This window comes from Anopheles gambiae, chromosome 2 (genome assembly GCF_943734735.2).
Source record: "Anopheles gambiae chromosome 2, idAnoGambNW_F1_1, whole genome shotgun sequence".
NCBI classification, from domain to species: domain Eukaryota; kingdom Metazoa; phylum Arthropoda; class Insecta; order Diptera; family Culicidae; genus Anopheles; species Anopheles gambiae.
In genome coordinates, this window is record NC_064601.1 from 53,763,878 (window position 1) to 53,790,367 (window position 26,490).

The 26,490-nt window shown below is 46.3% G+C and overlaps 1 protein-coding gene and 1 long non-coding RNA gene across 4 annotated transcripts; one reads left to right on the forward strand and one right to left on the reverse strand.

Annotated features, from left to right (window-relative positions):
• Positions 1-4,639: 4,639 nt before the first annotated feature.
• On the reverse strand, positions 4,640-6,741 carry LOC133391997 (uncharacterized). Its single transcript, XR_009765414.1, has 2 exons — positions 6,624-6,741; positions 4,640-6,208 (listed from the first exon to the last, which is right to left on the reverse strand). It is a non-coding gene; the product is annotated as an uncharacterized LOC133391997 (long non-coding RNA).
• Positions 4,736-26,262, forward strand: LOC1274518 (elongation of very long chain fatty acids protein 7). Of its 3 annotated transcripts, none has more exons than XM_313655.6 (8): positions 4,736-4,963; positions 17,667-17,738; positions 18,640-18,830; positions 19,071-19,151; positions 19,293-19,455; positions 21,564-21,700; positions 22,102-22,356; positions 24,357-26,262. In XM_313655.6, the coding sequence occupies exons 2-8, from the start codon at positions 17,678-17,680 to the stop codon at positions 24,543-24,545; spliced, it is 1,077 nt and encodes a 358-aa protein (XP_313655.6). In that variant the 5' UTR covers positions 4,736-4,963; positions 17,667-17,677; the 3' UTR covers positions 24,546-26,262. The 3 variants fall into 3 exon arrangements, with proteins under 3 accessions (XP_313655.6, XP_061505622.1, XP_061505623.1); XM_061649638.1 differs by lacking the exon at positions 4,736-4,963 and adding an exon at positions 7,064-7,311; XM_061649639.1 differs by lacking the exon at positions 4,736-4,963 and adding an exon at positions 14,337-14,739.
• The last annotated feature ends 228 nt before the right edge of the window (positions 26,263-26,490 follow it).

Genomic DNA, 26,490 nt, shown 5'->3' on the forward strand with positions numbered 1-26,490 from the left:
AAAATAATCCCTGGCATCGTGGCATAAGGAAGCTGCTTAGGCGCTGTTTGAAAGACCCACATAGAACTTTGATGCTGTTTATCTACTGCAAAAGGCGAATTAGAGCAGCGATCTTTAGCGTGCCAAAATGAGCTGCTTAAGCAATTCTGGCTATTTGGGATAATAATCAGTTTTAATACGCCATCTATTGATCAAACCAATGAAGCTGTGGAGCTTTCATTTTTTTTTCTATGGACATTCAATTTTCCAGTCGTTTAAGCTTAATCTGTGGCGTGGCAGAGAAAATGAGAAAGCTCTCCTCCAAGCGAGGAAGCTCAACTGGTTGGGTATCCCACAAACAGATGGCTCCACCGGCTTTTTTGCTATTTTTAGAATGCATGAGTCGTTTGCCGTCTGCTAAACGAAGTCTTTCTATATTCCGTTTAGGTAGAGTGCTTGAGCCGTTTAGAAGCCGTTTAGTGGTCGTTTAGTTGATTTGTGGCACTTGGGTTCTAATCGCTTGTAATCGCCGGCGAATTGAATGCGATTAGCAGTGCATTTAGCACTAATTAAATGCTTTTGTAATACGTCAATAAAAAAATTCATTTTGAATTTGAAATTCGAATTTGCAACTGCAAAAAGAAATCCTTACAAGCGTCTTCAACACTGCACTGTTGTAGTATTCTCATATGAGCGTGAGATTCGATAGCACAATTTACGTGTTATGATCTCTTGCGTTAAGCCCTGAGCTATTTCACTTTGTTGAAAATAGTCTGCATTATTAAGTTCTTTAGTGCCAAGCCGTTGCAAGGTATTAACATATCAAACTCATTTCTATAGCTCTAATAAAAGGAGAAATCAGATACAGGCGGTCGCCGAGATACCTCTTATACGCGGATACGGTACCTCTTATACAGGCGGTCCCCGAGATACACGGTACCTCTTATACGCGGATTCGGAGATACGCGGTTTTCTAAATTTGACAATTCTTTGAGCAAATTGTACTGATTTGACACATCAATTGCAAATTGCCAAATAATTTCCGTTTTGATCGAATGTTCAAAACTATTTCAAAAGTTTTAAAACAGTTATATTCAGTCAGAATCATATCAAATAATTCATAAAGTGACTAAAACCGCCCCCTACTTGCAAAATTACACGAAAATTTGTGATATTTTAGCTGGAAATCACGAGATTCGACTTACGCGGAAATTCGAGATACGCGGTATTTTGCGGCCGTTTTCGGTCCCCATTAACCGTGTATCTCGGGGACCGCCTGTACGCGGATTCGGAGATACGCGGTTTTCTAAATTTGACAGTTCTTTGAGCAAATTGTACTGATTTGACACATCCATTGTGAAATACCAAATAATTTCCGTATTGATCGAATGTATAATACCATTTAAAAAGGTTTCAAACTGTTCAATTCATTAGAAACATATCAAATAATTAATTTGGTGGCTAAAACCATCCCCTACTTGCAAAATTACACGAAGATTAATGATATTTTGGCTGAAAATTACGAGATTCGACTTACGCGGAAATTCGAGATACGCGGTATTTTGCGGCCGTTTTCGGTCCCCATTAACCGTGTATCTCGGGGACCGCCTGTACATATTTCACCCGTCCTGATGATGAAGAGTAAACAAAGTGAAATTATTATGTTTTTTTTTAAGGTACAATCTTAATTATGCTTTTCAATAAACTTTGTTTATACTATTTATAGCACGAAACTATTAATTTAAATAGAAATAAACACAAAAAAGTTCTCATAAAAATCAGGATTAGAACACGCTTTCTCGGTTCGGAACCAAAAGCGTTATCACTGCTCTATTTGGCAGTTACATAAGTGAGGGTGCAAAACCGAATAATAAGCAAATTAAGATGGCAGCTAGCTATCCGTCTCACTGAATCAAAAAGTTGAAATATTTCGAAGAGAGCCCGTTACAGCCTTTAAAGTTTCGGTTGTAATCTTAATTCACCTTCTAAGGCGACTAAGGACGGTGGCAACGCTTTTTCGCATGCGATTTTATCGGACGGCATGTCAAATTTTTGTATGGGATTTGACAGATAACGTCGGACGACGAAATCGCACGTCCGACGTTATCTGTCAAATCCCATATAAATCTCATCCGATAAAATCACATCCGATGAGCGTTACCACCGCCCTAAGGCCCGTGGCAACGCTCATCGGATGCGATTTTATCGGACGAGATTTATATGGGATTTGACAGATAACGTCGGACGTGCGATTTCGTCGTCCGACGTTATCTGTCAAATCTCATACAAATCTCGTCCGATAAAATCGCATCCGATGAGCGTTGCCACCGCCCTAAGGCCTAAAATGCCTTCTAAATGCCTTCAAAACCGTTTAATGCTGGTAGGGTGGAAATTTGTACAATCGTATCGCCGTTCTAGTTCTAGCGGTGCATAACTTCAATACGAAACCATACAACAGTACAAAGGGAAGGAGAAAGCTTTTAAGGCAAGGAAAGCGCTCCACTAGTTGGGTATCCCACCAACAGATGGCGCCACCAGCTTTTTTTTGTTATTTATAGAATGCATCAAGGCCTTACAGGGTTTCGAATCATATAAGGGAATAGTTCAATCACTTAGGGGAATATTGCAAATCGGTAGGGGAATATTGCATGAAAGCTGTGGATGTTTGCAATCACTTAGGGGAGTTGTGCAATCGATTAGGGGAATGTTGCAAGCGTACTGTGGAGCTGTCATCAGACTGTGGGCACCGACAAACCGACGTGACACTTCGAACAAAATGAGCTGCAAAAGTTGTCTCCTTATTTCAAATGAAAATACTTTAAACACTAGCGCCATCTCTATAATGATTCGCTTACTACACTGACACAGAGAAGAATCTGCTCAATCCCCTTTTTGTTTTTCTTCGCAAATTCCAATGCGTATTGTGTTATGTACTTCTCACATCTTTTGCATTGATTTGGAAACTATTAAAATGATTTTCCTGGGTGTTTTGTCCAATAATTCTCACAAAATCGTGCCTCAAACTTCCTTCGCAATTTGTATTTAGAAAAGTTGTTTACATCGAAGCTTACTTTGACAGAAGTGATTGCCTCACTGGTAAATGACAGTACTTTCGTGTGGGACACTTTTGTAACGCCAGTGTCACGTCGATTTGTCGGTGCTGTGGGTGCCGGTGTAAAAAGCTACGAATTGATACCGATGATGTTTTTTTAAAAACATCGTTTGGAGTTGTTTTCGTGTGGGATTCTGCTGTACACATGATAAACTAAATAAATCCTGCTGCTTAATAAATAAATTAAACATGATAAGTTAGTAAGATTGACGAAAATATTTTAAGGTATTTACAGCGGCACCCACAGTCCCTTGATTTCCAGTACATTTTTGTTCCTCTAATTTGGAAAACCTCTGAAATCTGTGTCCCTCTTATTTGAGTATGGTGTTGCCATGGTTATTGAAAGATGTATGCTCAAATTAGCGATTCTGTTCCCAGTTTCCTATAGCAACAGTTAAGGCTGCATACTAAATGTTCTGTCTCTTTCTTGTTTGTATGAACCTTTCATTCACTTTGAACCTCTGTAATTTGAAAACCCCTCTTATTCGACAGTCGCATCGCCTCTCAAATAAGAGAGGGTTCACTGTATTTAGGAGGTTGATTTTTATCGCTTTTACTGGGCGACATTGTGCGAGACATCTGTCACTCTCTGCATACAAATTTCATTACCCCGCACCAGCACTCCCCGATTTTTATACCGGAGCCCCCGGAACAGTTATGTCAAGTCGAGAAATGTCATTTTGCTCTGAACAACTTCACCTTGTCATTTGTAACACCTTGCTTCAGTCGTTCACCGTCAGCTCAACGAAGTCTCTCTACATTCCGTTTAAGTAGTGAGCTTGAGCCGTTTAGAACCCGTTTAGTGGTCGTTTAGTGGATTTGTGGCACCTGGAGTCGGAGGTACGATTTCGTCGTACGACGGAATAAAAAAACGTTTTCGTCGTTTTCTACGAACAACCTTAGCTTAATTTTTCATAACCGTTAAACTATTACCGCGCGGCTACATGAGGTGAAATATACAGCGAAATGAACTATTTGACAGGCGAAATATCTGACGGATAAAGCATCTCAGCAACCAGCTGATGTGCAATGTAAACAAATAACGTGCACAAAATCGTAATTAGATCCATTAAATAACTTCAATATCGAGTACATAGTCAATTTTCAGTCAACAGTTCATAATTTCTTCTAATTAGGGAATGTTCTGCTTAAGAATATATTATTTTTAATAGAATTTCGTAAACGGATGTTGTGTCTCCCCCAACCCTTTAGCTGTACCTGTCAAATATTTCACCTGTCAAATAGTTCATTTCGCTGTATATTTCACCTCATGTAGCCGCGCGGTTAGAATCATCCAAATAATCGCAATATGAATCAAAAAAGCATTTAATAGCACGTGCGAAAAAATCGCATAAGGCAAAATCGCATAAGATGAAGCTCAGACACGGACCCTGAGACACTTGCAAGAAAACGTTTCAATACATAAAGTTCGTCTATTTGATACTAAACTGACTTCTTTCTGACCTGCAGAATCGGTCATTTTTTGTCAGTTGGGATTTGACGAAAGAAAATTTTGTTAACAAAATGACGATACTCAACAATCGACTGTACGTTCTACGTAAGCATTTCAGCTTAGTTCTAACGGATCCCGTCCATCTGTTTACTTTCCTGGGGTACTTAAGACAAACTTACCAATTCCCAATCGTGCGTTCAATCACCAGTGTTGGCCCCACCGGATCTGTCAAACATTTAACGAACAACTTTAAAAGTTGGCCAGCAAATGGTGCCGCAACGATCCAGTGTGCCGACCGCACACAATATAGCGTATCTTGAGCTCGAACCGTACTGTGTTAGTAGCGCTTGAAAAGTTCGGACGTGTTAAGTTCGCGCTCCTGCCCGAAGGATTGATTCGCCGAAACCCAGCGTTAAATAGTGAGTTTCTGTTAACTGCATTTGGCAAATTTCATGCTGGTTAGCCTACCGGTTTGGTGGGAATGTGGTGGGATTCGTTTTTCGCCTCGCTTCACGCTCCCGCTCTGGCCAGCTGCCGTGTGTTTCCCAGCGTGCGTTCGTGACTGGTGGTGTGACTGTTTTTCCTTCGAGTGTTGTATTATTTTACGTCCGCCAAACAGGTAGCTTTCGGGTGGCGTGATTACTTGCCGCCGCTTGTTTGCGGCTGTCTCTTCGTACGAGGTGCGATCGATTGATTGGCACCCTGAGATTTGCAGCTACAGATGTGTGTTACGACCGTTGGAAAGATAAAAATTGCCGTACAGCAGTTCACAAAAGATCACCACCCAGAATCAGCAGCAGCAGCAGCAGCAGAAGTATATCCGATCATAGTTTCAGTAAAATTGAATGTTTGCGAGTCGTCTTCTAATCCAGTAATTGAAAAGGGTTTGTGCCATCGTATCAGCCCGTTCCGCCCATGTTCCCTACAAGCTGTGTGATGCAAAGGTGATCGGAACACCATCGTAGCCGAAGTTTTTGTTCTATCGTTCGCATCGTTCTGTGAGCCGCAGCTACCTGGCGGTGCAATTAGCCAGCTAGTCCAGCATTTGCCATGTGGCGCGATGTTGTTGCGCTTTTCCGCAAGAAAGCAGGAAAGAAAGTTGCTCGCCTGGTGTGTTTTTGTTGTACGCGTGGATATCTTTACGGGCGTTGGTGGTGTGTGGGTTCTTCTTGGCCACTTTTCGATCGGTGCAAGATGATGGTGGTCTCTCTGGTGCGGATGGTTTTGTTTCCTGCAGCTAATTTTAGCCAGTGGAAGTAGTTTTCGTTCGGGGCCAAGAAAACACACTGTTTATTGTCGTACCGCTCTGACAATCGCGGTCGGGGTCAGAGATGGAGCGAGAAAACGCACTTTCGGCGTTTTTTATCCTCTTGCGAATGGGTGTGTATGGTGGTGTAGTTTATAGGGCGCTAGTTCAGTACTCGGAATGGCGCTTGCATTTTCAATGTTTGTGTTCCGCCGCCGCAACCAAACGTATCTGCAACGGATATCGAATGAGGATGATTCATGTTTTTTTCGTTCTCAATCTTCGCACCATCAAGGAGAAGAACCAATCGCAGCAAACAAGTCTTGCCTTTGTGGAAGGGGCTCCATAGGCTGGTTGGTAACGGAACGCCGGATGTAAACCGTTTGCCGTTTTGATGCCGGCTGTTGTGTGCCGTTTGCTGTTCGGACGAGAAGTACAAAAAAAATTAAAGTGCACATAAAACAAGTTGTGTTCGCGATGTACGCCACATCCAAAGTGTCCAATTTGGAGCATATTTTTGCAAACACAGTTCAGATGACGAAGCGCCATGGCACGGAATTGGGTGACATGCCTAACGCGGGTTTGACACAGCAAACGAGCGCGTCAACAAATTCAGCTGGTCTGACGCACCCGCTCGCAACCAGCAGTGGAAGAGGGACGGAAGATAGCACTAGATAGCATAACCCATCATATGGTCCGCTGTCACAGTTTTCGATCCGGCTTGGCTGCACGCCGTTATGGTCTTATTGAAAGGCACGGAAGTGTCCCGAGCATTGGCAACGACCTCAAAAATCGAAAGGAGCGGAAACAGAACACTTTGTCGCATAGCTTACCTCCTTTTAATTGCACTCCTTTGTCGGATGTCACACAGGACGTAGTTGATAGGTCGTTGAAAACAATCGAACAAACAGTTGACTTGCACCAAACAACACCCCCCGACCGACTGCAACCATCACTTCGCATCAAAGAAGGGAAGGGTTTTCGTCCTTTAATCGACCGAGTCTCGAAGCGAGTGATGAGTGCATATCAAAGTTTGTGCAAAGCAAAAAGCCCGTGTGCTTCTTGACATCGCCTACTGTTGCACACAGCGAAAACAGGCCCACTTTTCAGCAGGTCATTCAATTTCGTGCTTACAGCTCTTCCGCTCGAGACAAGCCTTCTTCACGCGCCGTCCATCATCGTATCATACACGATGCGGAACGCATATCAGCATCAACGTTTTTCTTTTATTACCCACCATTTGGTGGCAGCGAGATAGAGCAAACCTTGGCAGTAGATCGTCAACCGTACAACACACCTAACCGAAAACCTCATCACACGACCTCGTTGAAAGTAAAGCCCGCGTGTATGTGTGTGTGTTTGTGTGTGCATTGCAGGGACCTCCGATGAGAAGGAAAATTTACAATTTAACGGTGCTCTACTGGTTGTCTGCACTCCGTTGGTGTGCGCTGGATTGAAACCCCCCAATGCTCGTATAAGCTGGTGTGTGACTCGCGAGGAGAAGGCAAACCGGTGAAACAGGTGAAACATCAACCCACCAAAACGCCTGCTACAGATGTGTTTGTGTATGTGTGCGTAAACGCTTACTCTGCCCCACAAACACGCCGGGAAATCGACGTGGTATCGATTTCCAAAACTCCGTCTACATGAAAACAAAAAGGGAAAGAGAAGTAACGTAAAGCGAACGACAACCGTACGAAGACCGTGCGACTGTGTATGGGTGTGTGTGTGTGCGTGTGGTCATTTAACGTTTCTGTTGATAAACCTTACGCCCAGCCCAGTGAGTAATCGAATTATGAATAACCCCTTTAAGCAAACTGATAACGTTGGTGGGGGCTTGATGGCGCAGAATCGTACACAAGAGGGGGAATGGAACACAGAAAGGGATGATGGGAAAACTCTCGGGCACCATGAATCATCATTCCGTCTCGTATGGAACACACATTTCCCGCGGAAAATCGCACCAATTTTGGCGCTTCTCATCGGGAGTGTAACTTGTTGCACAACCATACACACACACACACACACACACACACACACACACACACACACACACACACACACACAAATACTCGTCCGATCCCAAGCGTTATCGTCCCCGGGTGTGTGGGTGTGTACCGGCTGTAGCTGTGCCAAGCTATTTGCACGAGGGTAACAAAGATGACAATCTTCAGTGTTTTATGCCATCACCCCTCCTCGGTGCCCCTCGATGCGTGTCGATGTGTGCATGGTTTTCGGCTGATTGAAAAATGCATCTACGATGATGATTCAACGCCAGAAGGTGGTATGAAAAACGTCTCGCGATACAGCTGGACTTTGAGCCGATGGTACGAATACGTCACCGTTATCGCTTATCGACACGCGCATGTGTTCGGAGTTTTCAAACAACGACGCGGCAAACGTTCGCCAACCGGTGTATGATAAATCAATCCGGAAATCGCTGGATACTGGGATGGATTAATGCACCTTCTTTTATCATTGAACAGGTTCTAAGCTCTGTAAGCCTGTCTACTGTCCTGTTAATCGACACAGATAAGCCTTTGCGTGCTTTAACTTGACGTAAAGTGATCTCGTTATCGTACAACGGTTGTACATTTTATTGTGCGTGCGTACCTTTCCGCATCTGGCACTCGGCACTCTGCAGTCGTCCAAATGCTTCGCCGTGTTATCGGCATGTCGTACTCCCCCGAACTAGAGACCACCCTCATATGCAACTATGAGGCAGAGGTATAACAGGGGTAGCGTGACCCGGCTGTGTCAGCACGCGTGTAGGAAACAACATTCTTTGCATTAATTCGATCACCGGGGCCTGGCCTTGCTAGCCTCTTCAGCCTCATCCCCCGCCGCAACACGGATCGATTCCTCAACGATCATCAGCCCTCGCTGCAAGGGCCACAAAGCGACCCACGGGCCTCGCCCTGGCAAAAGGTCAAACGCCCAAACGACCATCGCCCAAGTGAAAGATTTGTCAATCGGACGGCTGGATCGAGCGATGAGATGACCCCGATTAGTTTGGTCGGCCTGTTCCGGGGTACGGAGCGGAGAGGCACTCTCTTCACCTTACGTGAAGACGGCATTTTATGGTGAGGGAAAATTGTAAAAAGAAGGCAACCCTCCTTTCATATGTCCGATGTACGCGCACTCCACACACCACCACTCGTACGAGCGCGCGCGCGTCCATTTCCGAACAAAACAGGGTCGCCCCCCTCCCCTCGGGGGGCATGGCGGAGGGAAGTTATGTTGTTGTTGGTGCTGCTGCTGCCATTGCTACTGCTGCAAGCAGAAAACTCCCCTGCCCCCTTCTGCCTCCCCTCCTCTCTCTCTCTCTCACACACACACACACACACACACACACACACACACACACACACACACACACACACACACACACACACACACACACACACACACACTATCGTACAAGGTTGCAGCGTGCGAACGAACGTTCGAGAAATGATTTCTCAATGAGGAAATATCAACAACGCACTGCTGGCCCACCACCACCACCACTACCACTACCATCACCACAGCAGTAGAGTGTGAGCATGGAAGGGTGTACCGCGGAGGAGCAGGTCCACTCCTATTTGCGCCTTTCGACTGCTGAAGAGGCATGCCGAACTGACGTCATTTTAAAGTCGCCGGCGAGCCTTTCTCACAGTGCCAGAAAGAGAAAATACGCGCAAATACACGGTACCAGCGCTCATGCACACCACAAGCACGCACGAATCCCCCGGACAGTGGCCGTAGACGGCGGTGGCGGCCGGAGGCGACGACGACAAATTATCGGCGCGCATGGAATTGCGTGCGTGTGACACACTGCACGACAGATTGTCCGTCCCACCTTCCTGGCCGGGGGGTGGAGTGGGGCGTGGCGACGCTCCATCACCGTCGGAAATGCGTTCCGCACCACTCTTTGCCGTAGACACTCGGTCTGTGGACAAAATCGCTCGCCGTAACCAAATAATCGAGCCGTTTTGAGCCGGCGGTGTCACTGTTGCGCGGTTTGCCGTGAAAAGATTTACTACAACTCCAATGGCGAGCGACTCACAGCGCCAACAAACAACAAAGTCCATTTCCACAACCAGGAAGTGTGTGTGCGTGTATTGTGCAAGGCTCTGTCAGTTTGCACACCAGTTTCCACCCCGCATTGGTCGCGCAAGAAGCCGCGTAAACAACGCACTGCCGAAAGAACTCCCTAGAACCGTTTGGCTGTTGTGTTGGCGCGCGCGCGAACAGCCGACGCAGGTTCGACGGTGTGGTGAAAAGCGGAAAATTTGACCAATCCACACTACCGTGGTGTGCCAATTTTGCTATTTGGCGAGGCAAGGAAGTGGTGGCATTCTGCGACGGTGTGGACTTCGGTTTGTTTGGAAACAGAGCAGGTTAAACCTGTGCATGTTGATGGTGCATGTGGTGGACTCTCCTCCCTTTCCCTTTCCGCCGTGACCGTTAGGGCTTTAAAGAAAAAGGAATGTTCAACGACGTATGTGAGCGTGTGTGTGTGTGTGCGGATTGTATGCTGTCGTTGCCTTTTTCCTCACCACATGACAATTAAAGAAAAACTGAAACAAACCAGAAAAAAGAAACAAAGGGGCGGCTCGTAAGTACCTTTAAGCCCATTAGGTAGATTTGCTGCTAGGGTCTGAATGAGAATGAGCGTATCGGTAATGGTTTTACGGCTACATCTTCAAGTACTGTTAGTTCATAAATGTCCCTAGTGTTAGGTCTAGGCTAGGCGGATCTGCGTTGAACCTTATCACTAATTAGGTCTCGGTTGGCTTTCTCTTGGCCCTCTCAAAGGGGGGAGTTAACATAGCATTAATATTAATAAATCTAAATTCTATTTTATTGATCCCGCTCTGCGCCCACTTAACTGCTGGAGCTGCATGTAGTGTGCTGTACTCGACTTGCAACGGGTCTTGAGTGGAATTTTTCCGAATTTATTTCGACCCTCACCAAATGCACCGATAGGTTTGTGTGTGAGGGGAGGTGCCCTCCACTATACACAAGGGACGGTGGTAGCATTGTAGTGGCGCCCACACCCCGACCCGATTATTATTGCCCGTCGCAAACCTCGTCGCCCTTAAACATCTAATTAAAAGCAAACCCTTCCACCACAATTCTACCACAAAGTCCACAAGGTACGGTGAAGAATATTTTGGCTTCGCTGGATTCGATGGTGGAACCGATTGCGGGCTCGCTGACCATCGAGAGACCCATCCAACACACACACACACCCTTACAAAACAACCACCTTCAGCGAGCGTGTGGACGTGGCGGCGGGCTCCGAGCATTGATTGTGTGCAATTAAAAGAGACTGAATTTTTAATATCACTCCCAACCGACCACCCCCTCTCGCGGATGCGGCAGGGTTGAACAAGAGAGATAGAAAACGCGCAGTTTTGTGAATAACATTGTACCTTCAGCGGATGACCGAGGGGCTGAGGTATGTAATGGATTATATTGGACCGATCGCCGAGATCGCTGTGCGGTGGTGGTGCTGCCCATGGGGAGCAATCTAATCGGATCTCGAACATTATCTTACATCACATGGGCCGCATTTTGTTCGCCGTTTAGCGCATGCACACGCGTGCACTTTTGCACAGTACGCCGATCGCCATTTGCTCGATCTCTAGAAGGATCTCGAGCAAAAGGTTGCCTCAGATTTGTGCACCATGTCGAGAGGACAAGTCAATTTGCAATCACCTGCTGACACGTGTGTGCGTGTGTGTGTGTGTCGGACAGACGATGAAGCAATATCCTGATGACTGGGTGCGCGTCGTCGGCAAAGGGTGATGCGAAATTGACGTCTTCACCCCGCGCGACAACGGTTCTCAAGCGTTCATTCATCGAACGGCGGGGATGCGGAGTGCTACGGTGTGCTTTCTTCCCATTTGGCAGTAAATCCCATCATCTTCTGGGCTTTCCATTGCCATTTTTTGCCATTCACGCGCCCGCGCGCGCGCAGAATACGTCACTTAAATGCTCGTTAGTCACGCTTCATTCCCATTTCTCCGGGAAGGTTGGGGGTCTGGAATGACCGCGTGGTTACCGCGTCGCTTCTCAGCTGTTGTTATATTGACGTTAGCAGCCGTGCTGCTGACATCACAATCATCACGGGTACCGTTTCTTCGCCTCTTCGGTGTTGGGATTCTTCGGATGTTCGATTGCCGTTGGGAAGATTGGTTGCGTTTATGTGCGTATTGTGCATTATTTTTTTTATATTTCTACCCTTGGGTGTGTATTTTCTAGAAGACGTTTGCTAAATGTTGCTATTACCTTAAGATATGTTTTTATAGTTTTTAAATGAAATGTATACTTGTTGATTACGACAAGGCCGTTCACTACTAATAAAAAGTAAACAATCTAGCTATACTTTATTCCTTTGCTGCCTTCATATATCTGGCCAGAACTATATTGTGAAGGAGAACTGGTAAAATTCTGCTCCATAAGATCGCCTAATTTAAATGTCATAAAGGCTTTATGGTTCTTTACAAAATCAAAGGAAACATCCATTTCGAGGGCACGTATTGTTCATTTTAATGCGATTTATAAGATAATGATTAATCGTAATCACCGAGAACATGTGTTCCGGATCTTGTTTTTTTTTTCTATTGACCTCTTTGTCGATCAGCCCGTCGCATAGGATATCCGGCTTAGCTAGCAGTAAGACACAATTGTCCTTGATGTGGTGTTTCTTTTCTGTTCTTGAGGTTATGTGCTCTAGGGCTCGTGTCCGAATACCCGTTGACTTTGAAACCGATGAAAATTTAATTAAAAACAAAAATCCACTGAAAAAGTGGGTTTCGGCCGAAAATGGTGAAGATGCCACCCGGTACCCGGTACTGCTGAATATTGATGAACCACAAACCAAATCGAACAAACTGGGCACACGGGCGGGACCGTTGGCAAGGTTCTATTACAGCTCTTCTTTTTTTTTCTGTGTCACGATCAGCGTGGCATGCCCGCTGATATCGTTTAATTTGCATTTTTACAAACTATCCTTCCATACCTCTTTGGTGTTGGCATTTGGGCGACCATCATCGATGCGAAGATGCCGGTGGGCCCGTATTACAACTCTCGGCATGTGGTTTTCGATCAGCATGGGAAAACGTGTAAAATAAACTAGATGTGTGTTACCCGGTTTGTGCCCTGCCCGGTCGATCGACGCCCCAGAACACATGCTAAAACAGGTTCAGAGGAGGGATGAATGGAATAAACCATCCGACGCCCAACTTTGGCCGAACTAGAGTTATAAAATCAGGTTTCCAGGAATGGTTCATCTTCCATTCGTTCTGCCGCGTACCATGATGTAACACAGTCATTTGTGTGTTGAGCGATAAAATCACCTCTCAGCCCAGGTGCTCTTTTGCTTTGTATATTTTGTAGTTCTAGGAGAAAAAGAGCCCTTCCACGTGGTCACTAAGAGTTGGCATACCACGTGTTTGGTGAATTTAACACCCTTCTCTGCACACGTTATTCGATTTGTTTCCCCTTATATTATAGATACTTCGAGCCTATTGGCTACATTCGCCACTATCCGCCACTTCTATAAGTGATAATCAAACACCTGTACGAGGCAGAACATAGCATTGCCCATCGGCAAACAGATGGTGGAGGTTGGCTGTGCAGGGCAGCTTCTCGGTGGAGATGTTTGATTTGCGCTTGGTTACATTTTCTTGCCAAGCCTTCTTTTTAATCTCCAACCTTGACGAACGGCGGATGGCGCTGTCCACCGTCATCGCTAACTTAAAACATTATCAGTCAATTGTGTTAGAGCACAGTAGTGCGATCGCCCACCACCAACACCGGCAGCTGAAAGAAGAACAACGCCTCGGGGTCCCAATGACACACCTTTCATGTTTTACAATCGGGTCGGGTGGGTTTGTGTTAATAATATTATTCCAACGAATCACTGGTCAAAGTTGAACTCCAGCGCGGGTGAAGAAAGAGCCTAGATAGACATCAAGATACCATCAATATCATGATCGATCGGTAAGTCAACCAACCATCAAATAAGAATCAACGAAGCATTTGCTTCTGGTATCACAGAAGACATTAACATTCCTTTCCGAATCCGGTATCCGCTGGAGTGATACAATCTTCTTCTTTTTTATTCGCAAAATGAGTTCCATTTAGTGTGGTTCCGGTTTGGTTGCAGTGCGCTCTGCAACTAATCCATATCTACTCTGCCTGGCGAAAACCGTTTCATTTTGCTGTTGACGATTAATCTGCGCTAATTGTGCGGTGTCAGCTCATTTTTTGTGTGTCTGTGTGTGTGTGTAACAAAGCAAAAACACAAACCTCTGGCGCGCTGCAAATAAACGATTACTTAAACACGCTGTTTTATGACGACCTGCCGCCATAGTACGATCTGATGGTAGGTGAGGTTGTAATTAGCTTGTTAAGTACGGGCGCGTTTTGCACTCAACGTGTTTGTTTGCCTGTCTGCTGGTGGTGGTAACGCTAAGCGATAACACTCGGCTGGGATACTATTTTGCTGCCCATCTGCATGGGAAAATCTCTTTTTACTAGCACGAGATGTTTGTTTTCAGGGCCAAAAAAAGGACCGTTGCAAATTCTGTAAACACATTTCTAAAAAAAAGACAGACTGCAAAATCATTAAAAATAGAGAATGAGTTTGGTAAAGTAACGACAATTAGTTTCACGAAAAATGCAACACCGTCTGCAGTACGCACCACTCGAGGTTCTTCGGTGCCACTACTCGTGTGGTGTGTGATAATGGTGTGTACCATTAGCGCGAAGCGCGAAATCCTCGAGAACGGGCGAGTGCGTACAAAAAGGACCGGAACGAACACGAAAGACTTCAATGCGCGGTCGAGCGAGGTGCCGTTAAGAGCTTGCCCGTCAGAAGTGAACCAGCGTCTGCCGGCTACGGTTGTGTTCCCGGGTGCTCTCTACTATTTTCCAACTACGCAGTGAGGAGAGGTAAGCGATGTGAGGGTGCAACCAGTGGAAACAAAAGGACAGTAAAAAAAAATAGAATGGACAGCCCTTTTTGGCTAACCTTCAAGCCGATCTGTTTGCTCGCCCTGTTTGCTGCTCCGTACTGCCGGTTCCACCGGAAAATTAGTGATCCGTTCGGAGAAGATGACCTTAGCAAGCAATCCTTACCAACAACAGCAAAACGCGTTTGTGTGTGTGTATGGTTTTGTGTGGCCTCTAGACTTACGAGAGAGAGGAAACAAATGGTTTGCGCTATCATGAAAGCGAAAGTGAATGATCTTGAGAAGCGGTGCAAAGATGTAGAGGTCGGTGCAAATCAGTGAATGAACGTCGCGCGGTTGCTGATTGCCCTGTACTGGTGTGCAGCAGAAATGGCCCATTCAGGAGTGGTGATAATAGCGATCATCTTGGCACTAGTCGCATCACGGAATCGAGTTGTTTTTCTTCTCCACTCTATTGGGGACAGCATAAGACGCACACACACACACATAGAAACTCCTCGCCAGTCTAGTGAATTGTACAAATAGCAACAAACCAGGCACGTTTGGTCCATTGGTTCGGTTGTGTTAGTGGTCACGAACTTGGATGTTGCTTGCGATCGCTTCTTTGCCGTTTTCTTCTGGACTAGTCTCGACGATGCCTCGGCCGCCACACAAACACACACACACTCACCGCCCAGTAGTGCCACGGAACGTGACGATGATGACATAACTGGCGGGTATGCGCACGCTGTGCCTTTTGCCTGGTGTGTCGGTTGGGGGGGGGGGTCGCTTTCGCGCTGTGTTGTTCGTTTTCCGTTGCTGTGGAGTTTGCCTTACTTAAGCCACTCTCCGGTGGCTTCTCGGCTAAATGTGCGAATGCGTGTGTATGTGTGTGTGAGAGAGTAGCGGTTTTCTCGTACGGAAACTCCCTGGACTGCTCCCCCAGTAGTACTAGTGCTAGTCGCCAGCGAAGGAAAGTGAAAGAAGTCCCACACACCACCATGCTTTGCCTTACTTTGGGCAGCGTATGTGTGTGTGCGCTTGCAGTCAGTGATTATGGGTTTGCGGCGGCACGTCTCGTGACTGGGTCGTGTGCAAGCAAGATTGTACCCTCCGCCCTGGCCCGAACTGGCTCTCCTCACGTGCGGCTCATCAGCTGCACCCAGCAGCACCAACACCACCACCAAGAAGAGAGTGGCAAAAGGCGTAGAAGAAGAAACGATAACGAATAGAAGGCAATACATAGCAGTAAAGCATAATCACGAGCACACACACACTCAGCAGCCCCCTCTGCAGCTGCAATGTACCGGTTACGGTGCAAAATCGAACCATCTCGAAGGAATCTGTATGTGCAACACCCCCCAGCATCGAGAAGCAGCGGCAGTAGTACACACACGTAGTGCACTTACTCTCTGCGCTTACCTTCTTTTTTTGTTTACTGCAGACACATTTCGCCATTCACCTTTTTTGCGAGAGCACACTCCATGTGTGTCTGTGTGTGTGTGAACTACCGATTGCACGGCGTAAAAGTTCGCAAGTCAGCGAAACGAGAAAAAGGAAACTTTGCAGCCTTCCACCTTGTGCGCGGCACACATACCAAACAGCGCAGGCGACGAACCCTGGAACCACCGATCATACTCGTCCTACTCTTGCAGTTTGTTGTCCGCTTCTTCAAGGTTACCGGTTGTGTGGGGGACCACAACCAAAGCAAGCAGCCAGAGGTCCGTCTGTCCATCGATAATCCGACGATTTTCTCCTGCTGTGTGTGTGTCGTGTGATGACGGGTTTTGCCCAATCCCTCGGGCGAAGCGCAACCCACCACCACCCCTATCGTGTACTTATTCTCCTCGCGCAGTGGAGAGAAGTGGCGAGGAATGCCACAGTAGGTGACCAGTTCTTCTGCACACCTCTCCCCGCAACCCGCTGGAGTGACGTCGACGCTGGATGGGTAACGGTTGTTTTCGGTGGTTTCACTATCGTTTGCATTACATAATTGCGACAAGTTGCGCATGTTGTTATTTTGCGTGACAGGCAGGCGAAACGAAACGATCTTCTGCTGCGCTGCGGTAGGGAAAAAAGGGAAAACAATACACAGACGCACACACGATCATGGCACGCATGGGAATAAAAGTTGTAGCCCTGAAATGTGTACTGGTACTGCCACTACTGGACATGTACCGGGCACAAGTAGTCGATTCTGCAGACAAACCGGTGTGCAACCCGTTGTGCGCCAGGCAGTGTGTAGTGTGATGAGGATCAGTTGAGGTTTCATTCGCACCTGTGATGAAATAAGCTTTTCCACACAACCAACAACCAGACATCCTCAACGTAAACCGCTCTCGCAAACGATATTTGCGCTTGCAACGAAAAATGATGCAAATCATCACCATCTCACATTATATTCGACGTGTTTCGCTTCACTGTTCGATGCGTTCGGTTTCGGTGGGGTTTCTCATCAAAAATCGCTGTTTTGTTTCTTCCTCCGCGTGCTTTCCATGCAACGATGTGACCGAATGGGGGAAAGGAGATGTCGAATGAACACCGCCGAGCAAAAGGGAGGGGAGAGCAACCGGCGATCTTGGCCTAATTTTCGCTTTCGTTAGCTTATCATAGCGGACACCGTGCTGGCGCTCTACGCGCTTTTGTTGTGTGCCTTGTTGTCTTTGAGCGTGAGAGCGTGCGATCGAGATGCAATCTTCCACCGCATTTCAAGCAGATTAACCCCATCCCCCTCCCCCTCTCCCAAGGGGGATGCAACGAATTCGGCGATGTGTTTTGTTATGCTTTGCTGTGCGTAGATTGGGGTCGTCGTTTTCTTTTCGGCTGACAAGCAAAGATAACAATTCTGCTAGCGTTTGTTTGTGTATGTGTGTACGATTTTGAGCATCAATTTAACCTGTTTTTGTCTCTTCTCATCGTCTTCCACAGATTCGCTCAAAATGGCACAGATTTTAACCAACATATATGACTGGTACAGAGACCTCATGGACAATCAGAGCGGTAAGTGAAGAAAATGAGCCTTTTTTTGGGGTGGTGTAGTTTGGTGCGTACTGCTGAAAGAGAAATTACGAGCTACGGATTCGAACAAACGCCAGCGCCGTCCCACCATCGTCATCCACAACAGCAACGCCAGGGCAGGGGTTGATGACTATCGGGACACTTGATCGGACGAGTGCGTTGTAAACTAATTAGCGACACTAATGCCCCGGCAACGGCCGCCGTCGCCGCAGTCAAATGGCCACGCTTAGCAAATCGGTCGGTCGCGCCGTCCTGGTGTCGCACACCGACGTCGTTCCATCGTCGGTTTGGCGCGTGACCTGCGTGTCGCATCAATTGGCTTCGGGGCATACCGAATCAATTACCGATCGAAAGTAAGCCACCTTCCGTCGTTGACCGACCGCTGCTGGTGGGACGGTGTTTGGCTTTAACATTCCATTCCGATCCATCCCTGTCACCCCCGCGTCTCATCCACGGGTGTTGGTATGATTATGCATTCCATTTGGCGCTGGTCTACGCCGATGTGTGTTGTGCAGTTTTAACCTTCGTCGCCTGCGCGCTACCTGTGCCACTGCTGCTGCTGCTGCTGCTGGCTTAATTGAACGATCGTCTGCGCGATGTGTAGCGCTCACAGGGTGCATAATTTTCAAACGCCACCAGCAGCACCGGACAGCGACGACGACTATGGCAGTGAAAAGCGGTCGAACGGTCGGGTGTGGTGTCAGCGGATAAGGGAACGGGCCCAACAATTTGGGTCGCCATTTGCCGCAACCTTAATGAGGGCGCATTGATTTATGCCCCGCGACTTGCCCTGTGTGGCCAGACGGTGGCAGTTCGGACAATTAGACATGCACTTTCTCCTAATACCAAATGTTCTTCTTCTTTTCTCTGTTCGTTTTTGCAGATCCCCGCGTCGCCGATTGGCCCATGATGTCCTCGCCCTTTCCCACTCTAGGCCTTTGCATATTTTATGCGTACTTTAGCAAATCGCTAGCACCAAAGCTTATGGAGAAGCGAAAACCAATGGACCTTAGGAATACTCTAGTAATTTATAATCTCTTCCAAACTATCTTCAGCACATGGATATTCTACGAGGTAAGCTCACACGCCCATGCGGCGGCTGATTATCAACTGACAATGCTCACATTCACAATCGCTAGTTATCATTGCTCGTTTGGTGTGATCTTGTTTTCTCTGCATTATCTGTGTGTGAGATCGTTTGTTCATTTCAAACCCCTGGTTATGCAACGCGACGATGAGATCCGGTAGCATTGAATTTACATTTTCAATTTCCTTTTTTTTGCGTACTTTTAAAAAAATGCGCCTCCCTTATAGTACCTTCAAAGTGGATGGGGAGGACGCTACAGCTTCAGATGCCAACCTGTCGACTACTCCGACAACCCACTCGCTCTACGGGTAAGGACACATTTTTGCAACTGATATCCTTAGTATTTGCTTCTGTTTTTGCCTGGTTACATTCGAGACGCGAGTGCTTTGAACGTGTCACACTAACTTGCAACATCTCTTTCCTTCTTTCCCCTGCTCACTGCTTGCCAGATGGCCCGAACGTGCTGGTGGTACTATGTCTCGAAATTCACCGAGTTCTTCGACACGCTGTTCTTCATCCTGCGGAAGAAGACTCAGCACGTCTCGACGCTGCACGTCATCCACCACGGCTGCATGCCGTTCTCGGTGTGGATGGGCATGAAGTTCGCCCCCGGTAAGTGCACCTGCGCGATCTGCGCCAACCTCTCACCTCCAACTGCAGGGGAAAAAATAGGTCAACATGGAAAGGATTACGCAACCCACTCACCAATCCCCTTTCGCTCGAGATGATGTATGAGAAGGCCAACGCAAAAACAAAAATCTCTTCTCGAAAAAAGGAAGACATTTGCAGGGCATTATTCTTCTTTTTCTGTCCCTCCCCGATTCCCCGGTCAGCCTCGGTTGCAGTATTTTGGAAAGGGTTGTCCGTTGCTTTGTGCCACCATTTCTCTTGGCGCTATTACTTTTATGGCTCGTTGCTATTATTTACACTCTCTCATTACGTATTAACGTGTCCGGATCTGTGCGCGATCATTCGGATCTTCGTTTTCGGATCAGACAACGGGACAACGGGACGAGGGGACATGTTGTGAACTATTTTTGCCACAACCGTTCCTACCGCTCTGGCCGCTGATAGCTCGATCGACTTGCGGCCTTGCCTGGTGTGCGGCACCGGTTTCCCGTGCCGCAGAAACCGGTTTGTCTGACCCCGAGTCACTACTTTTCGATGAATGATCGACATTCCGGGATGATGTTTCGTGCAGAGGTAGGAGGGAGAAAGGTTTGTGTGCGTGTGTCTGTGTTACAAAAGCTCCACGACACGTTTCGTTTACATTTGCGATAATAGCGAGCGAGAGAGAAAATCAATGACACAATACTTTCACAAGACGGGAAGTATGCTTTAGGTGTAAATAACTTTCTTTGGCGGAAGTTGCTAAATCGCTATCTCTAACCGCGTTTGCTAAGTGAGAGGCAATCCTATAGGTGGCCTATAAATGAGTGCAAATTCGAATTCGCACCTCGCAGGCGCGTTGTTCCACATTGTTCCACAGTTCCAGGGCGGCTATATTTGCGATCTGTATGCGCGCCCGACGTCATGAAACGATTAGAATTCAGTGTCTGTCCAGTAGCAGCAGCTCTCCCTACGCAACCGCCGTCGTCGGCAAGCAGGTTATTTCGCTTTACAAGCGTAAAAATCGAGTTTGATCGAAAGTCGAACGGCAAAGCAGAAAGTAAATGGCAATCCTGCTGTAATTGATCACACGTTTCGTACTCTCGGCCCCATTTGTGCTTTATCTGTGTCTGTGTGCAGAAATTGAACACGATGTTGTAACTGGCGCACTTGTTTCTCGAACCGGCGATGATGATGATGGCGAGAGAAGGATCTAGTATCTGACTCGCGCTCAATGGAACTCGCTTGAAACCGGGCGTGTTCCACACGATGGAGGAAAACTACTCGAGGCTACAGTATGGGCAGCATGCAAAAAGTTCCCTTCTCGAACGGGAAGGGATAATGATTTAACCTTCATCGTTTAACCGATCGGATTGTGATAGAATTGATCGTGAAAAAAACGCTAATGGCTTCATTATTTAATGTAGCTCGTTGAAATTTAATAATCATTTGTCTACATAGATTATCTAGCACGCAATGTTTGGCTGATGCATTATTGTCATCTATTATCAGTGATCATCACGCAGCACATGCCCAATTGCACACTTGTTCGCTGCATGTTCATGTGCAAGTGATGGGAAATTGTATTTTCGTGTAACTTGTTTCGCTACTTTGAAACTGCTTCGTGATCATGTGTGATCATAGCCGCCGTGACAGATAGTTGTCGAAATTTGACTGTTGAAACAATTTAATATGCTTCAGCTACCTCAGTTTTGTTTACAATTATTCCGACTGCCTTTCTTCTCCTTCTTGTGATCGTGCTTTAGCAGAAGCTCTATGCCATCTATGAACAACGCTGCCTTACATCACACACAAACAACAATACAAGTATTGTGTTGTTACAATGTCTTGATTTTACTTTTGCATTGCTTTTATGAGTATTGCACCCGGTTGCCTTCTATTGCATCAAACCGATCGAAGTTAATAACTCTTATTTGTAAATAATTTACGAGTTTCTCCTATTCAGAAATGGGTACAAGTTTCCACAGTTTGTTCATGTGAGACGCTTAACTGTGTCCAAAAAGTGTAACAATTCAAACAAAATTATTGCTTTGCAAGCTTTTTTCTCATTGAAACTCTTCCTTCTTTTTCGTTCGTATCACTCAATATAGGTGGCCACAGCACATTCTTCGCAATGCTGAACTCATTCGTCCACATTGTGATGTACTTCTACTACATGGTGGCAGCCCTCGGACCAAAGTACCAGAAGTACATCTGGTGGAAAAAGTATCTAACTGCATTCCAGATGGTAAGTCATTATCCTGTTTGGGGTCGATGAATTCTTAGCGTGTGGTGTGTGTGCGTGCTGCTCGCTCACTAAGGCAATTATCGGCTTAGGCCACCCTTTCTGAAGGGCGCATCGTCGTTTAAGGACGACGCTACTGGTGGTGTGCGATGTTTGCGTCTACGTGAATTGTTTACTTCCGCAATTCACTTTTGGTAGTGACACCGGAACCGGTACCACCACCTCCCTGCCTCCAACCCGCAACGAAAGATGTTCGAAGGCTAACTGGATCTAGGTGTGCTGGTACTTGCAGCAGCAATCGCACGCACATATCAATCTTTGGCCGGGATCCATTTCCGGTTCGTTCGAAGTGAGCGCGATCGTTTTCACTGATTTCGTCATTTTTTCCAACCTTTGCTTTGCAGGCCCAGTTCGTCGCCATCTTCACGCACCAGTTCCAGCTGCTGTTCACCGAGTGCGACTACCCGAAGGGTTTCATGGTGTGGATCGGACTGCACGGTATCATGTTCCTGTTCCTGTTCTCCGATTTCTACAAGCAGGCGTACAACAAGCGGGTCGGCCGGGCCAAGCGGGAAGCGGAAGCACTGCTGGCCAAGTCGCACGCCAATGGCAAGCTGCACAACGGAGATATTGTCAACAACAACCAGGGTGCTTGCATGGTACGTAGTGTATTGTTTTTGTGCTCGACTCACGTCACCAGCCAGCCTTTTCAACATTTCCAGAATCTTTCGTGTACTATGCAAAGAAAAAAAGTCTCTTTGTCATGCTTTCGTCACAGTTTTGGATGAATAATTGAATGTGCCACGAACGCAATCCTTCCTCCAGTGGCACTAATCATTTAAACACGCTAATAAAGTTCTTTGTGATGGTAGTGTGGCGATCATCAATCGCCGAGAGTTTAGCGCAAATTGACGTCAAAATGACGATCAATTGTCGACAATGACTGGTACTTATTTGCAATGAGCGATTATTTGCACACTGACTGTTGGTAATTCAATCGAGTTCAACAGGTTTGTTTTTTCACCCGTTGGTTTTTTGTTTATCTCTCAACCTGACTACATTAAGGTTAAGATTTCTTGCGCCCTTTAGCGAACGGCGGACGCCTTTTCCGCTATTTTGTTTCACTTGAACGCCACAGCTTCTCCCCGGAAAGACACGCATGATTTAAAAAAAAGACGAGCTCTTCAAGGTTATCTGAAGATGAAACGGAGCATTTACCATCAAAATAAGCGATAGTTATTACCTCCCCTACTCAGCAGGAAGAGGGTGTAGGATCTAATGATGCAGAAGCAAAAGGACGCCTATTGTTATTGCTAGCTCAGATCGGCCGACGCGGCACCTGACAGAAAGGTCATAAAAGTACACTGCCCAAGGGCAAAACGACGTTATGAAGAGGTATAAAAATCACATGCTCGCCACACTCGAATTGAGTAACGAGAGTGCGCAAAGTGTGTAGCCTCTGCGTGTGCGCGGCTACGTCTTGTGGCTTCTCTTCCTAATGTACCGAACAAGTTTGCTTAGTGTGGCAAATTGTTTATCTTTCATGTAACTCCGTTCTGGTGGATATGTTTTGCCGCTCAAATGATTCTCCAGCACACTCCGGTGAAGGATCATACGGCGGGGAAGTAATTTGTATTGCCGATTGTCGTTGAAGTGTCGGGGCAGCGTTGGGTAACGTATTTGACCATACCAAACACGATGCTGCTCCGCAGCGCGAGCCTCTCGCGCCGAGCGTGTCGTATACGTTTTCCCTTGACCTCTTAGTGGTTTTGGAAGACTTTTCCTGTCCGGTTGAAATCTTCGTATTGTTCGCCTGTTTGTTTACTTCCTCATAGCATAGAAGCACATTGCGCGGTAATTGCGGAACGTACGTGATGAGATTTAGCGCTTCTCCCCAAGCCCCAAGCAGCGCGCAGAACGAGTGCAAATTTTCGCACCTTGTAAGCAAACTCGAATGCCCAGAAATGATACGGCTCGAATACAAACGCAGGCTTCACGTAATATCCGTTCTCGTGACGCTCGCACTCTGGCCCAAGACACTCCTTTGATTGTTTGCTCAAATATATTGTTCCCTTTTTTGTCGTGCATATTTCGAATGGTACTAGTTTTCCTCCGGTTATTTGTGGGGTTAAGCTAAGCACCACTTTGCTCAGTAATTAATTACAATCATTTGTTGCCGTAACGAATTGCGTCAAATATTCCGCTGGATGAGTGTATATGTTTGGGTTTTTAACCTCCAAAGTGATTCGGTTTGTATAGCATCGTCAATTATTCTATCAGTATGATGTGTTTTTGTGGCAGCTTGGAAGAAAATTAAATCCATTGTACTGTCCAATACCCAGGATTGTTTTACGAATCATCAAACTGATGGATCGTGGTGAAGCTTTGCTCTTTCGCAGTGCGCAATAACATCGAAGCAGTGCAAAAAAATTATATTTGCCAATCCATTAATGCTGGACAGTGAGATTGATTTAAGAGTGTGAGGAAACTGGAATGAAAAGTGCGCCTTTTTTAGTATTTGTAAATGCTGTTTTTTTCTTTTCGTGTACGCAAATTTGTTTCCCAAACTTTTATACATTCTTTGCTTAATTCATAATTAGCTTTTACTAATGTGTTTCCTTTCGCTCTACCTTCCTTTCCTACGAAAAAAAAAAAACAGCCCGTCCTGAACGATGATGACGAACTGCACCAGCGAAAGGTGACCGGAAATGGAATCTACTTGAACGGCGGTGCCAAAACGGCGAATTCCTACAGCAATGGCAATTCGAACGGTTTTGTCGAATCGATCCAGCAGTCGAATGGCGGCATCGGCGAGAACGGTGGAGCACGGGTGCGGAAAATCCAATAACGCTAACAACAACTAGATATAGGCCTTGGTGGTTAGCATCATCATATTCATCATCATCATCATCGTCATCATTCAAATCTTCTCGTCATCATCACCGCCCCTCCCCAAAAAACCCCACCATCATGAGTGTCTGCCACCTGCGTATGTGCATATGTGTGTGTCCGACTGGCCGTTCTACGAAGGGGCTGTCTCGAAGTGCTCTAGGAAGAGCGAAAGCAACTGCCCGTGCACCACCGCGGAGCGAGGGAATTGTTTATTTTTAGTACGATTTTGGCTAAAGATGAGTTCAGTATTCACTTGCCCCGCCTCTCTCCCAGAGAATGGGATCGCGATCGTCACCCCGGTTCGCAACTCTGCACAAATCTATCATCATCCTCCATCCTGTTTAATGCTGTGGTGTAATACACGCACACAGTGGTGGCAGAAGCATATGACTAACCGCGGCCGAACAACGGTGCTCCGTAGCAGTCAGTGGCGCAAGAAACAGGATGGCCGGAGCAAACGGAACAGTACTCGAAGCCAGTATGGACCACAGCCAGACGACACGGTGGCGGGATACAAGATGGAGGGAGGGGATACCGGTTTGATGGTGGGAATGGAGTGTGCACCACGATCATAATATTAATGTGTGAAGATCGAAGGTCCCACACCTCCAGAAGAGCAGCTACGGGTCCCTAGCCACAACCGGATCAAAACACTCTCACACACACACACATACAAACGCGTGGCTCGACAGGAAGCTGCTGCATTATGGATAATGTATTTTTTGGAATGTTTTACATAGTACCAAGTAAATTAGGGCAAGGCATGAGATAAGGATACGCGTCGAAGGTGTCGGCTTGCGTGTAGTAAGCTGCTTACTTACCACCCCACCCATAGGTGTGTCCGTGAGGGTCCATCGTACATGGGAACAGTTCAACTATCACGTTTCGAACCAGACGATGCTGGCGGCACACAACCGGGTGTGGTGTGTTGTCCCTTCGAAGAAACTATAAACAATACGATCAAGTTGGTAGTTAGTCAGTGGTGTTAGATTTTTTGCGTTTACTTTGTTTTTGTTTGGTTACTTGTTTTTTTTTTAACAGTCATATTGTACAGTACTAGAGAAGCTTAGCGAACCAGAGACAGGATAAAGGGAGGAAGACATATAGGAAATGCAATACCTGTGTACCAAAACAATTGTTTCGTTACTGTATAAATCAAAAAGATGATATAAAACAAATGAAACCGCATAGGGAACAGAAAAAAGGAAGAGGAAGAGGAATAAAACAATGCTAGCAAAACAGAAAAGCGTGATGAGAGCGAGCAGCCGATTATAATAGCGTTTTGAGGAAGGATGAATTAGTAGCAACATAAATTAAAAATTGCTGGCGCAGCAAAATGAGCGGTCTTAATGCCAAGAAACTGACTAAAAAAAGAAAACTATCGATGTTGTATGTGATTGTATGTGGACTGTTTCCAACATACGCGCGCGCGGTTTGTGTACAGCAGCGGCAGCAGCAGCGATTCGGTATAGTGATTAAGGGCAAACGAAGCATGGTGGCGGTAATAGGACATGAGAGTAAAGAAAAAGATTAAACAAAAAAAAAAAAAAACAAACAAAACAAAACAACATATACATTCTGTCGATTCCTGTTGTCGGGACGTCGGCATTGAATATAAAGTTAAGAAGCGCAGTGTAAGTCTAAAACAAATGAAGAAAAATCTAAAATCAGAATTGTATCGCCTATTTGTTTGTGTTTCTTCCTTCTGTCTGTATGTTTCGCGTCTCGGACTTAATTGTAAAAGGTGGGAATGTCCTACCAAATACGCCACAATATCGTCATAATGTTGTTCTTTACCTTTTGTCGCTCAGTTTAAGGGTATTTTTGTGTCAATTATTGTTCAGTTGTCAGTTTTCCGAATGGATTGTTCCAAAGATGGATTGTTTGAACCGTATGTTTTG